At 46.5% G+C, this 18,507-nt stretch overlaps 2 protein-coding genes across 2 annotated transcripts in view; both read left to right on the forward strand.

Annotated features, from left to right (window-relative positions):
- C2cd2 (C2 calcium dependent domain containing 2) overlaps nucleotides 1–6,823 on the forward strand; it is a 69,354-nt gene extending 62,531 nt beyond the window's left edge. The window contains exon 14 of the mRNA XM_059277546.1: nucleotides 4,832–6,823. Coding sequence (XP_059133529.1) covers nucleotides 4,832–5,052 — 221 coding nt within the window. The 3' untranslated portion in view covers nucleotides 5,053–6,823. The remainder of the gene's footprint in view (nucleotides 1–4,831) is intronic.
- Nucleotides 6,824–14,686: 7,863 nt separating this feature from the next.
- Nucleotides 14,687–18,507, forward strand: part of Prdm15 (PR/SET domain 15) — a 79,163-nt gene continuing 75,342 nt past the window's right edge. Inside the window, exon 1 of the mRNA XM_059277688.1 lies at nucleotides 14,687–15,180. Within this exon, the coding sequence (XP_059133671.1) occupies nucleotides 14,687–15,180 (494 nt within the window). The remainder of the gene's footprint in view (nucleotides 15,181–18,507) is intronic.

Raw genomic sequence — 18,507 nt, forward strand, 5'->3', positions numbered from 1 at the left:
AAGACCAGCTGTAACCTTTGTTGATATATATCACCTGTAAAGATTCAGGAGGTCTCCCCTGATCAAACCTGATCCATATTAACCCTAAAGAATCCACAGCCTCTCATTTCCTGTGGAAACAATAGCATAACCTCTTCCCCAAAGCATTTTTGACTTCCATTTGACAAATATATTTTTTTAACTTCCATTTTAAAGTTAAGGCATTCCTAAAGTACATAGGCTGGTTTATTTTATCAGTCCCTCTTTCAATCCCAGGTCTCTTAGCAGTTGTTATTTGCTTACCAGCAATCAAAAATTCAAGGTCAATACAGCAACATACAGGATCCAGACTCCCTCATATTTCCCATCTCTACATGGCGGCTTCTTCTTCTTCTTCTTCTTCTTCTTCTTCTTCTTCTTCTTCTTCTTCTTCTTCTTCTAAATATTACTTAACTTTTCTCTTTAAAGACTTTACTTCATTATTTTTAAAATTATTTCTTTCTGTGACCATCTATTATCCATTTTCTTTCTTAAGCCTATGCACATTGTTAAACACACTGTAACCTATTTAGAGGTTTTTTTTTTTTCCATCTGATCTGTCTTTACTGTGTGTCTCTAGTCTTTCTTGTCTGTGTGAGCAAAAAAACTGCTAAATGGCATGACTAGGACTTCTGCCATGGTTTTGGCAGCTGGCTCCACCCACTTCTGGGGTCTTTGATAGCCGAGCCTAAAGCTCTTGGCCTGGTGAGGTAGGTGACCTAGAACTGCATTCAACCCACCCCCAACTCAGGAATGCAAGTGCTCCGTACTGTGGCAGGTGTTTTTTACTTAGTTTCTTGTTTCTACTCAGTGCTAAAAAGGCTGTTTAAGTGCTCTGCTGTATAGCAGTTTCTTAAAGGAGCCATATCCTTTTTTTTTTTTTTTTTTTTTTTTCAGCTTTCCCAGGTCCTACATGGAAATTTTGGCCCTCACCTTGGTATACCAAAATGTAGTTGGCTTTTTTTTTTTGACTCTTGGGGGCCTACCACCCAGCTCCCAAATAAATACATGGAGACTTATTCTTACTTTTGAATGCCTGGCCTTAGCTTGACTTGTTTCTAGCCAGCTTTTCTAACTTAACATATATTATCCCATTTCTCTTCTTCTACATTTTTCCTCTAGGCTTTTTACCTTTCTTTATTCTATGTGTCTTCCTTCCCTTCTTACTCCGTGGCTGGCTGTGTGGCTGTGTGGCTGGCCCCTGGTGTCCTCCTCTCCTCTTTTTCTCGATCCTCCCTCTTCTCTAGATTTCTTCTCCTATTTATTCTCTCTGCCTGCCAGCCCTGTCTATCCTTTCTCCTGCCTTGCTGTTTGCCATTCAGCTCTTTATTGGACCAATCCGGTGTTTTAGACAGGCAAAGTAACACAGCTTTACAGAGTTAAAGAAATGCAACATAAAAGAATGCAACACATCTTTGCATCATTAAATAAATGTTGCACAGCACAAACAAATGTAACACATCTTAAACTAATATTCCACAACACAAGACAGTGCCTGTCCATCTGTCCCTGACCAACCCCTATAAACACTGCAGCCTTAGGGACTTATTACTTGAGGAAGGACAACAGCCATCAACCCTGCCACATTAAATGCTCCCTTTCCTAGATGTATTAGACCATGACACCTCAGATGGCCCAATGTAAACCAAAACTTCTGACCAAAGATGCTGACTGATTTTTGTTTGGAGGATAAGGGCATGGTCCCACTGGTCACCATTTTGCTGTTTGTGCCTCTGCCTGCTGGGGTTGTATGAACCAAGTAGAACAATGTACAGTGGTTTCTGACCATCGTCTTCGTCCAGATGCTATTGTCCTCTTTCCTGGCTATGTTCATGTTCCTGGGACTCTAGCAGAGTGCCATGAATCTAGTGTCTTAAATGATAGCTTTATGATCTTTTATCTCTAAATGCAAACCTGAGATGGGAGTGTCCATTGAACTGGCTCCTGAGGGCAGGAGGAAGAAACTGTCCCTGGCCTTTCCTAGCTTCAGGGGTTTGCAACAATCCTTGGCCTTCCTTGCCTTATAGATATCTCTATCTTTACCTTGCTTCCTCTGTCCTCCACATCATTTTCCCTCTCTTTGTCTCTTTCCAAATTTCCCTTTCTCATAGGACCACCATGTAGGCACAGTTTTCCTGTCCTAGCAGCCCACTCTCAAATTACCATACAGAGGCTTATATTAATTATAAATGCTCAGCCAATGGCTCAGGCTTGTTACTAGCTAACTCTTACATTTTAATTTAACCCATATTTCTTACCTATGCTTTGCCATGTGGTTTGTGGCTTTACATTCCTCCAGCATGACTTGTTTCCTCTGTGTCTGCTGGTGACTCCTCTGACTCCACCCTTCTCATCATTATCAGTTTGGCTTTCCTGCCTAACTTTATCCTGTTCAGCTACTGGCCAGTCAGCTTCTTATTAAACCAATCACAGCAACAAATCTTCACAGTGTTCAAAAGGATTATTCTATAGCATCACCAGGCATCAGGAATGTTTTATTAGGCCCATCCTGATTATCACCTTTTAATTTGATCACCTCTGGAATGACTCCATCTCCAAATAAGGGTACATTCTGAGATTGTGGGGGCTAGGAGTTCAACATAAGAACTTGAGGAGAACATAATTCAGCTCATAGCACTATGCTGACCCATAATACAGCTCCTACCCCAGGGCAAGCTTCGGTTCAGGGTTATACAGGGGCCCTTCCTACCACAGGGTTCTGGGGTCTACAGTTGGCCTAGGGCATGGATAATTATGTTCCCTTTCTCAAGCTTCCATTTATCCTTCACCCTCTCTATTTCAAATGTGAATGCCCTAGCTGCTGGTGCTCTTTGGGAACTCCAAAGCTAACCTAGAGCAGAACCCAGGAGGTGCGTGTCGGTCTGAAATCCTCACAAACCCTCCTTCCCTACCTCCAGCCCAGGTAACCTAGGACTTGGAACCCCCTCGAAGCTAGGAGGGCCTGTGTCTAGAGCTCAGTCCTCTGCCCAGCTGATGCTTTTGATAAGACAAAATTACCTACACAAGTGTCTTGGTGTTCACACATGGGCCAACTCCAGTCATATCCAGCTAAAAGTTAGTACCCAGTCATCCAAACACTAACTGGTGGTTGGCCTCTTGCTCAGAGATGCGACTGTCTAGGAACAATCCCTCCCACCTGTGGCAACACCAGGCTGTGGCTTGGAGCCTGACATTTGCACAACTGTACTTACCTTCTTTTCCATCTCTTTCCAGCATCGCCCAGACCCTAGTAATTTCTCTGGAATAAATGTGAAACTCTGTCCTAACTGTGCTTCATGACAAGCAATTTGTTTGTTAAGGGAGAGGGTTTTTAAACATTTTCAGGCAAATTTGTGCAGATTAAATTAGCTCACACTTCTGGGACAGTCCAGCTCTTCTGCTTCTGCCAATAGAACAAGGCAAACTCATCATTAATATCAGTCTGCCAAGGTGGCTTTTTGTTTGTTTGTTTTGTAGGTTCTTTTGTTTGTTTTGTTTTTCTGTTTGTTATTTTTTGATTCAGGGTTTCTCTGTGTAGCCTTAGCTGTCCTAGAACTTGCTCTGTAGACCAAGCTAGTCTCTTAACTCAGAGATCTGTCTGCCTCTGTCTCCCAAGTACTGGGATTAAAGATGCATACCACCACCACACCATCACCCAAGGTGGATTTTTAAAGCAACCAGTTTCTTTCTCCATTGTGAATATGGATGCTAAGGGAGATCCCTAACAGGTCTCCTCTCCCACCCTAACATGTTGACATGTGTTTGGTGTACAGAAGCACATCCATGCTCTTCCCCCTGTCCATGAGCAACACAGGAGGCCATGTGTGTATGCCATGACTGTTGGATATGGCTCACATGCCAAACAAACTTTCAAATTCAGGACAGATCTCCCTGGCTCCATGGCCAAGCTTCTCTTCTTTTGAGCTCAACTCCTTGAGGCAAATGGTAATGAACTTCATGGGCATATCCCTTGGCCTTGGTGGGTCTGGGTTAATAGGATGCTAAACTAATTGGTGAAACAGTGATGAACCATTTTCACCCCAACAAGTGCTACCACTCTTTGCTTTCTGTTTCATACTTGGCATCTGTGCCAAGGAGTTGAACCATACAAAATCAAGGGCTTCTTTTCATTTTGTCTTGCCCACTTCTTTTTCTTTCTTTGTTTTTATTATTTTCATTGTTGGGTGTGTGTGTGCTGGGAATTGAACCCAGGGCCTTGTGCATGCTAGGCAAGTACTTTACTACTGAGCTACATTCTCAGCCTAACATGAAGCTTTCTAGGTTGAAAATGATCCGCTAACAAATATCATATGGCTTAATCTAGTATGGGTGAGTGGATGAATAGACTGGTAGATAAAACAGATATAATATCCTAGTGCAAGTGTAGAGGATGATCTAGAATTAATTTTTAAAAATACACCTTATTCCTTGAAGAACAATACTGTCTGTACTAAAGAACACAAGTATGATTTACAGGGCTCCAAGCTTGCTGTTAGGAGCATGTCCTTCATTCCTGGGCATACAGCATAGCCTTGCTTATCACAGAGTTTCTAGTAAAGGGGAGGAGCCATAAGGGACCCCAACCCACCCACTCGACAGTGCAGGCTTGCCAGTCCTGCTGTTGGAAGGTTCACTCTCATTGTGAAAAGTGGCTGCCCACCAGCTTGGCTGTGGTGTTTGCCTCTGTGGGCAGTGACCATTCCCTGAGAGAGCGCCTGGCTTTTTGTCACAGGTGTCTGGCAACTTTGCTTCCTTCTTGGCCTGGGCTCATCTTCTCCACAGCCCTGATCATTCCTGTGCTCCCTTCTTGCAGAAGGAATTCTAAGGAAAAGCGCCAAGCTCTTCTTCCGCCGGCGACACCAGCAGAAAGACCCAGGCATGAGCCAGTCCCATAATGACCTGGTATTCCTGCAGCAGCCAGAGGGGAGGCAGAAGAAGGGAGCAACCCTCAGCCGGCTCCTGAACAAGAAGTTGCTTACCAGGCACAGAGGCAAACACACCGTGAACGGAGCACCCAGAGAACCCTGCACATAGCCTGAGTCACCTCCTGTCCTCAAAGCTGGAGGATGGGACCACAAAGGCCTCCACCAGAACAGCAGAACCAGTGCCATCAGATGTGTGCATGTCTAGCTTGTTTTGTTTTGTTTTGTTTTTTCCCCCAATAATCTTGTTTTTTAAAGGGGAAAAACAATCTGCCTGTTTGGCCAGGAAGCTTCCCCAAAGACAACTGATGATGCAGTCCAGTTTGCCACCAGATACTCAGTGGGAACACCTGGCTCCAGCTGTCACCATGCCATCTAAGTGTTGAGGTGGAATATAAGACAGATACTTGCATCAGTAAAGTCATGTGTGCTCTGATAGATTATGTGTAGTAGGCAGGAGGGATCCCAGTCTACCTACTTCTTCCTCTCTCCTTCAGGGACTATTGGGGTTCATGTTTGGACCATGGCATAAGGGAGAGGTATCTCTGTGGGCTGTTGCTATGAGCAGGATGTACCACCTCACATGTCTTGCTGTTTAGAATTAAATAGTGCATCTGGCCTTGGGGACAGGGGTATGGATATAGGCAGGACTTTTAAGCCATGAAGAAATTATAATAGGAAAAAGATGTGCTTTGACAAGTGTGAGAAGGTGTTCACCTTTGATATCAGCCATAGAAGTTAAAAACTTATGCAAACACTAAATGTGTCCTATGCAGATTATGCCAGACACTTCAGCTTTGCTTGAGCTTTCTTGCAAGTAGAGGTGCAGAAATTCAGATACAGTTTTTTTGTTTGTTTCTTTGATTGATTGATTGATTGTTTCTCGTGCCAAGGGCTCTGTTTTTTCCCATGGCACAGGCAGCAGCACACTAAGCTCAAATATGCTGAGGCTGACATCAGGAGCAATGAGTGACAGCTTGTAGGACATAACCACACATACATGGTTCTTGCCAAATATAGCCAACAGCCAAAACAAAGAACTTTTAGGGAAACTGAGGTAATTATTCTGTATCTTGGGTGCCAATTGGTCTTAGGCATAGAAGTTTCATAACAATGGGCCAAACTTGCAGGAATTCTTTTTATGGGGTCTTCAGAATTCTACTGTGAACAGGGACTCCTGGCCATATTTTAGGGTATCCTGGTTTTGGTTTACTGTGGGAAAATTATGAAGTTGGCACCTGGGTTCAATATCCCCATGTATCCATAAGGTGCTTTCCTCATCTGTGTGCCTGGCACTGTAGATTCACAGGGTCTCACAGCTCTCCATAGTCACTGTCCTTGGGAGGAGGTGTTTTGACTTGTCAGTAAGATCCTTTTCTTCCCATAACAATGGAAAGGCTAACAGGAAGACCTGAGTTCTGTTACTGATACAAAGTCAGGAAGCTCCTTCTGGCCTCTTTTGTTCATTAGAAACATCAGGGGCAAAGTCACTGTTGTTGACCAAAAATGTCTATGAAAGCCAAAATATACTAATATGTTTTATTTTTTTCCTGTTTTAGCAAGGGATTGGAAAACCACATTAGTAATCCTTTTTTCTTTCTTTCTGTTCATTTACTCCATTCTGGGGATTAAACCTGTGGCTTTGTACATGCTGGACAAGTCCTTGTCCAATGAACTATTTCCCTGGCCCTCTTTTCACTTATTATTATTGAGTTGGGTCTCACTAAGTTGTTGACTGGGCTGCCCTGTAATTCATTCTGTAGCCCAATCATACCTAGAAACTCTGATTCTCCTGCCTTCATCTCTCAAATAGCTGAGGGTGCAGGCCTGAGCCACTGGGCCCAGTGAATTTTACTTCCAAATAAACATAGGATAAAAAAGAATTTGAAAATTCTTGATGGGTGTGGTGGTGCAGGCCTGTGATCCCAACACTTAGAAGGTGGAGAGAGGAGGATGTTAGCTTCCAAGCCAGCCTGGGCTACATGAGACCCCTTCTCAAAACAAACAACAAAAATACAAGTGAAAAACCTGGAAGAATCTCAGGTAGTTTTCAGGTGACGTTGAAGAGACATTTTGGCATACTTGGTCTTTAAAGATCACCTCATGTTTTTTTTTGTTTGTTTGTTTTGTTTTGTTTTTCGAGACAGGGTTTCTCTGTGTAGCTTTGTGCCTCTCCTGGAACTCACTTGGTAGCCCAGGCTGGCCTCGAACTCACAGAGATCCTCCTGGCTCTGCCTCCCGAGTGCTGGGATTAAAGGCGTGCGCCACCACCGCCCGGCTCACCTCATGTTAAATCACTGCAAAGTTCCAGAATGGATCCATCAGTACCAAATTGGTTCCCAAAGCCAGTAATTGCCACTACTCTTTTTGGGAATGGAAGTGATTTAAATGCTGTGCTTTATTGAAGTATTATTATTCCATACAGTGTACAGAATTGTGACACATAGCTGCTGTCAATTCCCAGAGACTGTGGTGTGCCAGAAATTCTGATTCTGATGCTGTATTTTTAGTGTGGGGCAGTAGCCCTCATCTAACATGCGTGGGGCCAGAAGTGTTTCAGACTTCTTTTGGATCTGGGGACATCTTGATAAGTCTTTCCCATTTGAGCATCCTTGAATCCCAAATATAAATTTTTTTTTTCAGAAATATGAAACTCTTTGGACACTATGGTACATGCAGAGTTTTGGGTTTTAGACTTTTGGGTTAGGGATGCTCAGCTTATGCAGGTTTGTTGGTTTGATTGTTTTTGACATTTAGGTTCAGTTTATTCAAGTGTGAAGGCATCAGAACTTTAGGTTATACTTCCTCTCTCTCAGCAACGACAACAGAAAAGAACAAATGTTTTTTAGCCATCCTAGCCTCCAAATGACCCTGTGAGCATCCTGTTCCTGGCTTCCCATCCACATCTAAGACCTGTCCTCTAGGGTCTCCATTGAGCATCCTTTGCCAATTGAGAACTCCATCACAACAGAGGGTCAGAGATGGGGGACACAAACAGCTGGCCTTGGGGCCTTCCTCATACTGTGAAGTCTCTTCCCCAAGCAGTTTGTCTGTTTCTTCACTAAGATTATACACTAGGTGCCAACAGCACGCATGTGTAAGTCACACTATCTGTGTGACCTCTGTCACACTATCTCCACTGCTTTCTTTTGTGTCTTCAGATTCTGTCTTGAAATTTTGGCAGAGTGCTAGTTTTAAAGCAATTTCAATGACCACTAATCCAGGTGTCTGTGAATCTAGAAGCAGATCTCAGGTTGGCTGGAGTGAGCTGGCCCCATTTCCCTCTCCTTCATGCAGGGACTAAATAGAGCTGTTTGTATGTGATGTTGGTGAGTGTAACAGAACTAGGACTCTCTTGCTCTGATTGAAAACCTACTATAAGCAAGAGGATTTAGACAAAGCACTTTATTTTAAATTTTAGCTTAAGTTCAAAACCAGTCCTGCTTCCTGGCTGTGGAAGGAAGTAGGCCATTTACTGTTGACCAGTTCCAAATCAGATTTTTGCTTGGGTTTTCCCTGGCCACATTTACAGAAGAGTTTTAATTTTTCTTCTCAAGCAGAAAGGGAAAGGTTAATTTACATTGCTGCCAACCAAAGTGGTGTTTTTTGGTTAATAAGCTCAGGGCTGTCAATTTTGAACTTTCAAAGTACAAGTTGATAGATGGTGGAAGGTAAAGTGTGTCTCTGTCACACAGAAACAGGTGTGGTACTGACTCTGATGACAGGCACTGTCCCCACTATCTCAACGGGCCAACACCTGAGGACCAAAGCATCTGCATGGTGACAAAGACACTGTTCAAACCAGCAGTGTAAGCTCCCGTCACTTCTGGCTCTCTGTGTAAAATGTCCCTGATCTGTGTATAAATAAGTATAGGAATCACCAAGCTGCCTGGTTCACTTTGCTGATGGTGGAATGGACATGTGATTATCCCATGGGCTGTAGGCTGTGGTTTTCTGCCCATTGTCATGTCGAACCTCTACTGCAAAGAGAATAAAAGTGAAGTCTTCCCAGGCGTGTGGTGAGCCTGATGCTGGTGTGTGGCAACTGGCATCTGTGACAATGATTGTATTTGTTGCAGCACTTTAGACGTGGCTGTCATCCTGCACCACCCTAGGCAGGGAGACGTGGCTGCAACTTTACTGACCTCTCAAGAAATAAATGTGCTCATGGAAAACGTTGAGCTGAGTTGTTTCCAAGTCCTGGGTTGTCCCGAGAGTACCGAGCGGCTTCAATAATGTTTGAAGTATTGCCATCCTTTGTCCCTTTGTATGACTGGCCATTGCAACCAGCTGACCAAAAATATGTACTGATTACCTTCTTTGACCTTCATTCCTGTCAGTGGACTTTCCTCCTCATGTTCCTATATTTTGTGGGCTATTGAGCACCACCAAGGCTGGGGCTAAAATTTACTATAGTATTTTTAGCAGTTCCAGGGACCTTCTGGGGAATGATGAATTGTGGGTGCTGCAAGCCAGGTCTTGGACCAGGTCCCCCAAAGCAGTGCCTGACATGGCCTGTAGGAGACATGTTTGGGGAGTGAAGGCAGGGAGCATTCATCAGTCTGGGTCCCTGCTATCAGTGCCCCATCCCAGCAGGTGGCTCAGATGAGTGCAGAGGGAATGGGTAACAGCTTAGCCATGGGTACGTGACAGCGTTTATGCCTGCACAGGATCTCGCAATGGTTTCTGGGGTGGGATTGGGGCAGCTTTGCCCCTTGCTGCAAGCATCTCATCCCCTTTTTGGTCTTCAGTTCCTGTGGTCTCCTTCCCTTTGCCCTGCCATGTGCACAAACAAAAGCATTGCATTTGGAGATCTGCTGCAATGAGAAACCACCAGGGAAACCACAGGTCCCACTCGCAGACTCCCTCACTCTTCAGCTCTACTTTCAACCTGCTTGCCTATGGGACAGCATGTGGGGTAGCCAGCCATTGTCATATGCCCTTCAGGATGAGTCACTCCTGAGCCAAGCCCCATACATTTTTTGCATCAAAGGTGGCATCTATTGTGGAGATGTGTTACTTTTTTGTCGCTGTGATTAAAAAAAAAAAAAAAAAAAAACCTTGACAAAAAACAATTTAGAGAAGAAAGGGTTTATTTTGGCTCATAGTTCCAGAGGGATTAGAGTCCACTATGGCAGGAAAGGCATTACAGCAGTCAGGGAAAGCATAGTGGATAGGAGTAGGAAGCTGGCTGATCACATTTTCATTCACACAGATATCTGAACAGGAAGTGGGGAAGGCTGTAAACCCTGAAAGCCCAGTGGTGTACTTCCTTCAGCAGGGCTGCACTTCTTAAAGTAGCGGTTCTCAACCTGTGAGTCACAACCCCTTTGGGAGTCAAATAACACAGATATTTACATTATGATTCATAATAGTAGCAAAACTAGTTGCAATGAAAATAATTGTATGGCTGGGGGTCACTACAACATGAGGAGCTGTATTAAAGGATTGCAGCATTAGGAAGGTTGAGAACAGCTGTCTTAAAGATTCCATGGCCTCCCCCAAACAGCAGCATCAACTGGGGACTAGGGGTTGGGGATTTAGCTCAGTGGTAGAGCGCTTGCCTAACAAGCACAAGGCTCTGGGTTCGGTCCTCAGCTCCGGAAAAAGAGGAAAAAAAAAAAAAAAAAAAAAAAAGAAAAAATTCAACTGGGGATTAAGTGTTCAAATACTCCTCAAGATCCTATAGGAGGACTTTTTCAAACAAAGGTCTGCTTTGTGCTGACATCCCAAGAGAAGACTAGAGGACCAAACTGGTCACAATTTACCAGCTGTCCAGGCTGATCTCTGCTGGCACCTCCAGAGAGGAATTCTGGGTTCCAGACAGTTCATCTTCCCTGCCCTGGATGGTCCATATCATCCACCCTTGGTCATTCTAGAATGTACACCTTCATTCCCCATATCATTCCTCTTCTATTAGACTGGGCAGACTCAGGCCCTGACTTCTCATGAAATTAGTCCCCCTTCTGTCAGTCTCTGCTGCTATGCACTCATCTTTCTTCCCACCACAAGCATGACTGGCATGAAGATAGGCATCAGTTGGTGACTCCTCTGTATGGAAGCTTGGCTTCTGTCCATCCTGTCCCATTCACCTAGTGCTCAGGACTGAGTTAGATGCTGGAGGGAATATAGGTAACATCTTATTTGGGCATCAGACATACCTACAAGTGCAGGGTGTTGTAGGTATATGTCAGTCAACTTGTACTTCATTAAAAAAAAAAAGGAGTATGCAGGGAGGTTCACAGATAGATTCGACACCAAGGTAAATAACCACATAGTGACCTCACTGAAGAGAAAGCACCAGGCCAGACTCCTAAGGGTTTACCTTCTGACCACAGCCCAGCCCAGCTCTGTGCCATAGCTGTCCACAATATACATTTCCAAGTCATCCTGCAACAGATTCAAAAGTCCCCAACTCTGCCTGTGTTAAATGCAGAGATTACGGACTGTCGTTTAATCTGGCCTTTTGTGCATTCTAATCTTGCCTTTGAGCTGTGGATGCTATCAAGTGGAATTCAGTGTTGAGAACATAGTTGGAATTAACTTACTTCGTGATTAGATTTCCCTCTTTACCTGTATAAAATTAGCCTGATGTTTTGTGTGTGCGTGTGTCCACACATGCACTTATGTGTACTTCTTGGCTTGTGTTTATGGAGGCCAAAAGAGCATGCTGATGTCCTCTATCACTTTCTGCCTTATTTCCTTGAGACAGGGTCTTACTGAACCTAGTCCTGGGCTGGTGCCAACAAGCTCCAGTGTTCCTCCTGTCTCCATCCCCCCCCCACACACACACATCCCCAGAGCTGGGGCCACAGGCATGCACCAACCTGTTTGGCTTTTTACATGGATGTTGGGATTCAAACTTCTGCCCCAGGTTTGCACTGTAACCACTCTTACCGGCTAAGCCATTTCCACAGCCTTCAGTGAACTTTTTAAAGAAATAAAACATTAGAGGTAGGCAGAGGTAGCTGGGATGTTTGTAATGCCTTGCAATGAAGGATATTATGTATGTTTATTTTTTTGAGACAGGGTTTATTTGTGTAACAGCCTTGGCTGTCCTGGAACTCACTTTGTAGACCAGGCTGGCCTTAAACTCACAGAGATCTACCTGCCTCTGCCTCCCAAATGCTGAGATTAAAGGCGTGAGCCACCACACCTAGCTCGGAATTTTATATTTATATTAACACAAAAACCAGAACTGAGGAGGTATGTTTTCTGGGAAAACACACATCTCAGGTGTTGTGTTAGCCTTTCTTTGTTACTGTGACGAAATGCCTAACAAAGACACTGTGTGTGTGTGGTGGGGCAGGGGAATGGGTGGTGTTTTGGGCTCACTCATTCCGGTTCCATCCATGGTCACTTGTTTCTGGGCCAGTGTTGACGGTAGTATATCATGGCAATGGAAGCTTATTGGAGAGATCACCCCATGCCCAACATGAAACAGGAAGAAACCTGGGACAGGTATAACCTTTAGAGGCACACCTCCAGGGGCCTCCTTCCCCCAGGTAGGCCCTACCTCCAGAAGTTCCCACTGTCTTCCACAAACGGCATCATCAACTTGGCACCAAGCATTTGACACAGGAACCTGGGAGGGCACGTCATGTTTGTCTTGGTTGATACTTTTGTTGTTAACTTGACACAAGCTAGAGTTCTCTGAGAAGAGAGAACCACAATTGAGAAAATGCCTCCGTAAGATTTATCTGTAGGTAAGCTTGTGGAGAGTTTCTTAGTGACTGATGTGGAAGGCCCTTAGTCCAGTGGTTCTCAGCCTTCTTAAGCTGTGATCCTTGAATACAGTTCCTCATGTTGTGGTGACCACCACCCCCCATAAAATTAATGTCATTGCTACTTCATAACTATAATTAAGTTACTATTATGAATCATAATGTAAATATCTGTGTTTTCCGATGGTCTTAGGCGACCCCTGTGAAAGGGTTGTTTGACCCCCAAAGGGTTTGTGACCCACAGGTTGAGAACTGTTGCCTTAGCCCACTGTGGGCCTGGCCATCCCTGGGTATAAACCATGAGGAGCAAGCCACTAAGCAGTATCCTCTATAGCTTCTGCTTCAGTTCCTGTCTCCAAGTTCCTACTGCCCCCTCTGTGATCCAGTGTGATCTGAGAGCTGTAAGCTGGAATATACCCTTTCCTCCCTAAGTTTTGGTCATGGGGTTTTATCAAGCAATAGAAAAGTAACTAATATAATATTTAATCCTTAATTTCCTATCTCTGGACCCCAAAGGCTATTGGCCATCTTACTAATGGAAAATACATTTAGTCGACCTCCAAGGGTCCCGAATATCTTAGTCTAGGTTTAAAGTTTCTTCTAACACTCAATGCAAACTATTAGCTGTAATCCCATTCCAGAGGAATGGATGCAGAGAAAGAAAGGATGGGATCAAACCAAGACCAAAACTCAGCAGAGCAAGCATTAAGTTCTGCAGATCCATGTTCCTGCATCCCAGGCACATTGTGGTGTAATGTGAGCCCCACTGGGCTTGCACAGCTCACATGTTCCTCTCTGGGCTTAGCTTGCTGAATGTAGAAATGTTAGCAGGTATCCCCACCCTCTGGGCATCTCTTAACTTCCCAGCTCCTTCAGCTTTTACTCTGTTGGTTTCAATCGTCCACTCAGGGGCTCTTCACAATTATTTTAATCCTATGACATATTGCTTGGCCTCCAAGATCTTCCTCTGAAATCTGGGTGAGCCCATAACTTTTTTATTTTGCATGTACGCAAAACCAGTATTATGTGGATACCACCAAGGTCTCTTGCCAGTTCAAAAAAATAGCTGGCCTCTTGGGTCACCACTACAGTGGCCTGGGTGCCTAGGCAGCTAAATATGAAAACAATCTTGAGGTCACAACTTCCTGGGGGCAGGGGGAGTGTAGGAGCAGGGTGGCCTGACAGTGAGAGCTCTCCTCATAATGGAAGTCTTCCAAGTAAGTTTGCTTTCTTAACTTTCTCCAAGGCAACGTTCATAGCCTAGTAGGTGATGATCCATTCCACCTCCATGCCTTCCTTAGTCCCAAATTTACACTGGCTTTTCTTGCTGTGACCTGTCAATTTTTATTTATTTACATATAAACAGCCTGATTTTATTTAAACACTTAGTACTATTCATGTGTAGAGGCCCAGAGAACTGGCCCTCTGGGCACTTTAGAATGAGTAAGACCAATGAAAGTGGTATATGGAATAGTGGGGTTGTGTACCTGTTTTAAAGGTGTCTTGAAGGTCAAAGATGGTTTTTGTCCACCCACTCATCACTGCACTACCTCCCTCATTCACACACAGCCTGTCCGCAAGCTCCTCAGTCCACATACCGTCTGGCCAACTAACTCATGGACCACAAAAGCCTCTCTCCTCAGCTTTTCTGTCTACTCAGTCCCTTCCCCTGGATCCTCATAGCCTGCTCCACCAACTCTCCATACATTCTGTCTCCTGTTACCCATCCACAGAGCCAGTTAGTTACCAGCTCCCCATGCAGGAAGGCAATCATCTTCCATCTCTGCAACCACGCATCTCTTGTCCCGGGTTCATCAGTACACGCTGCCGTTTCTTAGGCTCACTGTCCACAAAACCCCTGCCAGCTCCCACTCCACACAGTCCGTCCCAGGTTCCCCGAGTACGCCGCCAGTTATCCCAGACTCCTTGTCTAGGCAGCCGGTAGTCTCCAGCTCCGGGTTCCAGCAGCCGGAGCCCTAAGGCCCGCCCCGTCTGCCCGCGCTGTGCACTACAACTCCCACGATGCCGCGCCACCGCCCCCCCGGCTTCCGGTGCTGCGCAGTTTCCGGAGCGGATCACAACCCGGAGTCCGGATCCGACCCCGCTCTACACATTCCACAGGCAGGTAAAGCCCCGGGCCCGTGCCCACCGCGGCCCCACCGCGCGCCTCCCGCCGCGCCCCGCGCTCCGCGCCCGGCCCCGGCCTGGCCTCCACCCGCGCCCCCCGCGCCCGCCCCGGTCCGGCCGCCGCGCCGCCTGTTCTTTGTTACAGTCGCGGGCGCCGTGGGCGATCGGAGTCAAAACCCGGCTGGATTCCGGAGCCGCTCCGGGATCACCCTGCGCCCGCCGGGTTCCGCCGCCGCGGGCTTGGCCTCCGCCCTGGGTGCCCGACCTCCGTCCCGCGCGCACGGCCCGCGCCAACTGCCCGCCACGAGCCCGGCCCACGCCAACCCACGCCCGGCCGCCCACTCGCGGGCTCGGCGTACCCCGGCCCAGGCTCGGGCGCTGTGCCCCTGGTGCGTCCAAAGCCAGGCCCGGCGTGGCTGCGGGCTCAGGTTCCCTACAGTCCCTTCCCTGCCACCCTGCCGCCTTACCCGGTTTTCGGGCGCAGCCCAGGGAGGGGCCTTGGTCTCCAGCCCCTTTGGTGTTTAAGAAAGTCCGAGGCTGCGCCATGGCTTCCAGGCCCAGACGCTTTACTAGCCTCTACCTTTTGGTGGCCCAGGAACCACAGTGGAAAGAGAGGCTGGAGACGTGCCTGCCTACTATCTGGGAAGAGGGTGGACAGGAGGGGTCCAGGGCCAGGTAGAGTCTGAGTGCTCCCGAGGTGAGTTTTGAGAGGGCAGAGGTAGGACACCAGCCCGTGGTGGGTAGCTCGTGCGTACTTGTCCAGCTAAGCCCTTCTTGCAGTGGATGGAGGGCCTCTTCACACATGCTCACAAGCATCCCCCTCCTCCAAGGTGGATTAAAATGGTAGAATCAAGTGTGTGAGCTGAAGACACGTGGACCTGTGCCTGAATTTAAAGCTGCCAACACTTCTTTAAAAAACACATATGCTAGAGCCGGTCAGAACCCTCAAATGGAGGTGCTTGTGCAGATCCCCACTGGGGTCCTGAAGGCGATTTTAAGGGTAAAACCTGAAGAAGTCTCTGGCTCTGTGGGAACCTCTCAGAGGTGGCAGGGACAGTACTCCCTGGAGAGTGCAGTGATGTAGTTGCTGAGCCATGATCCCCTACACACCCCGACCATATTTTGCTTCAAACCTATGGGCTTTCCACATCTTACCTGCTGCAGCTGCTTCCTCAGACTTCCCTGAAGTCACTGCCTTGCTCTGAAATAAAACCTATACATCAGATTATTAAAGGGAAAAGTGCAAAGTTTTCTCCTTTTTCCCCTCTTTTACTTCTATGATTTATGCTTTTACACAAATGTCGGCAAAGAATATACTAATTGTTCTCTTTGGGGAGCAGGCAGAGTAGTTTATTTCTCCAGAAGACAAATGGGTAAATTAAAACATCAACCACAGCTAGGCTGTTGGCAAGTGCTGTAATCCCAGCACTCAGGAGTCTGAAGCAGGAGGGTCTTGAGATCTTGGGAACCCTGGACTACATAGTGAGACTTTGTCTAAAAACAAAATCAGCTTACAATTACAAGGCTGTCTTAGAGTGATTACCTTTGAGAATTACCACTGTTTCCATGTTCTCCTGTCATTTTTTTCCTGTATGGTTATCTGTGCAGAAGGTGGGGAAGAGACTGATGGATTTTGCAGGTGTAATGGAGCTTAAAACTGGTTACCAGCAGTGGCTTAAAGGGTGTCCAGATTCAGTTTCTCATGTGCAGGCTGACACTTGTTCAGAGTACCTTTACCCAGATTCATTTTCCAGGCCACTTCTGTGGTAAATGTTTCATACACCCAGGGAACAATGCAAGAGGTGCAGGAGGCAGTATAGACCATAAGTAACGATGGTTAGGCAGGCGTGGTAAGGACATGAAGGAGGAAGGCTGCTGGGTGTGCAGGGGTTGGCACACTCAGAGCTGGGACAAGAACCATCTGTCTAGGAAGGGGTGGCTGAGTGGGAGACCAGTACTCTGAGGGAGTCTAGTCTCTTGGTGGAGAGTAGAGTGGGCTCAGGCAGACATACGGCTAGTGTACGGAGGCCTGGGTAGGAACGTAGTTGGATCTCAAGCTGGGAAAGGCCAATGGACCAAGGTGGAAAAGCAGCAGGATGATGCTCACAGAGAGCTTTGATCAGGGATGGCACAAGGCCCCTGTCCTTAGAGCTGAACCTGTAGCTGTCTTGGGGAGCCAGGGAATCACAAGAGTATAGGCCAGTAGACTACACCCCAAGTAGAAGGAAACACTGAGGAGATGATCTGGCCATGAGGGGTGTCACTAAAAAGTACATAGCTACTGTCCTGGAGGCACCAGCTGGCCCATATCTAGGCATCCTTAGCTGCCCTTCAGAGAGGCCATGGCATGGATGGGACCTGGCTGACTCTAGGGCAGGTCTCCCCTTGCCCAGAGCAAGACACCACACTGATCCATCCATCCTTTGGCTTGCTGTAGTTATGGCCCTGGAGAATGGGTGTCTTCTTCAATGGGTATGGGGAATATGGAGTCACTGTGGGTGCCCACCCTCCAGCAGCTTGAAGCCCTCCCCAATTGGCAATTTTGTTTCCTAATTCAGAAGGGTAGGCATGAGGCCGTGCTGTTCCCAGCCTCCTGCTCCATCTCACCCATGTGACTCTCTGTTCTGGTCTCCCAGAAGAAGAGCCATAGTGGTCATTTATCCTCAGCAGGTGAAGTAATAGGGAACCATAATATGCTTGTGTACTTCCTTGAACCAGCTTCTCAAAACTAGACCTTTCTTTTGGTGCTCGGTGATAGTTCAGTGAAGCCTGCCACAGCTCACTCAGAAGAAATGAGCGCAGCCTGTGGTCCTGTGAAATCATGTCTGATTCAACGAATAGACATACTTGTGTTGCGAGAAGTTACAACAGGGGCGTCAGGAGAGCAATTGCAGGCAGCAGTGTGTAATGGACGGTTTAGGATCTCCAGGGAAGGAGGCAGGAGGGTACAGAGAAGAGGCGGGGTCAGTTTGCTGATGCTTAAAGAGAAGCTGATTCCTGTGAGTTGGAGGTGACTGGGGCCATCCCGTCATAGGCCTTAAATTTTAATAGCAGCATTTACAAGAATGACTTAAGGATCTATTTTAGAGGTCAGTGGAACTTTCATCTCTTGCTGCTCTTTAAACCAGGCCTGGTCAGGTAAGCTGGTACTGAAGTACAGGGAATGGAGAATGGTAAAACACTTTTTGTGGGGATATTGGCAGAGAGTGTTGTGCCTGGTACCAGGCATTATGTAGCTTCAGAGGTGGGTCCAGACCTAGGGAGGGGCAAGAGCTGCACCAGAATCCTGGCTTAGAGGTGGCTTTCTACAATGTGCCGAATCTAGGGGAGCTGGGACGGCCAAGGAGACACTGCAGGGCCACTGCATGCAGACAGAGATACAGGCATACAGATGGCGTGGGGTGTCCAAAGAGGGAAGCAAAGCAGGAGACTGGTCACTGAAGAAAAGTATCTGGGGTGGGAGGGACTTGATATTGATGGAGGGGGATGTAGGCAACAGAGAGAGTTTCCTATGGAGCTGTTTGCAGGACCCAAGGATGGTTCTCCCATTTCAGAGCCCATAGAAGCGATTCTCAACCTGTGGGTTTCGACCCTTTTATCCTGCATTTCAGATATTTATATTATGATTTATAACAGTAGCAAAATTACAGTTATGAAGTGGCAACAATAATTTTATGGTTGGGGGTCACCACAACATGAGGGGTCACAGCATTAGG

The sequence above is a fragment of the Peromyscus eremicus genome, chromosome 12 (genome assembly GCF_949786415.1).
Source record: "Peromyscus eremicus chromosome 12, PerEre_H2_v1, whole genome shotgun sequence".
Lineage (NCBI taxonomy): Eukaryota > Metazoa > Chordata > Mammalia > Rodentia > Cricetidae > Peromyscus > Peromyscus eremicus.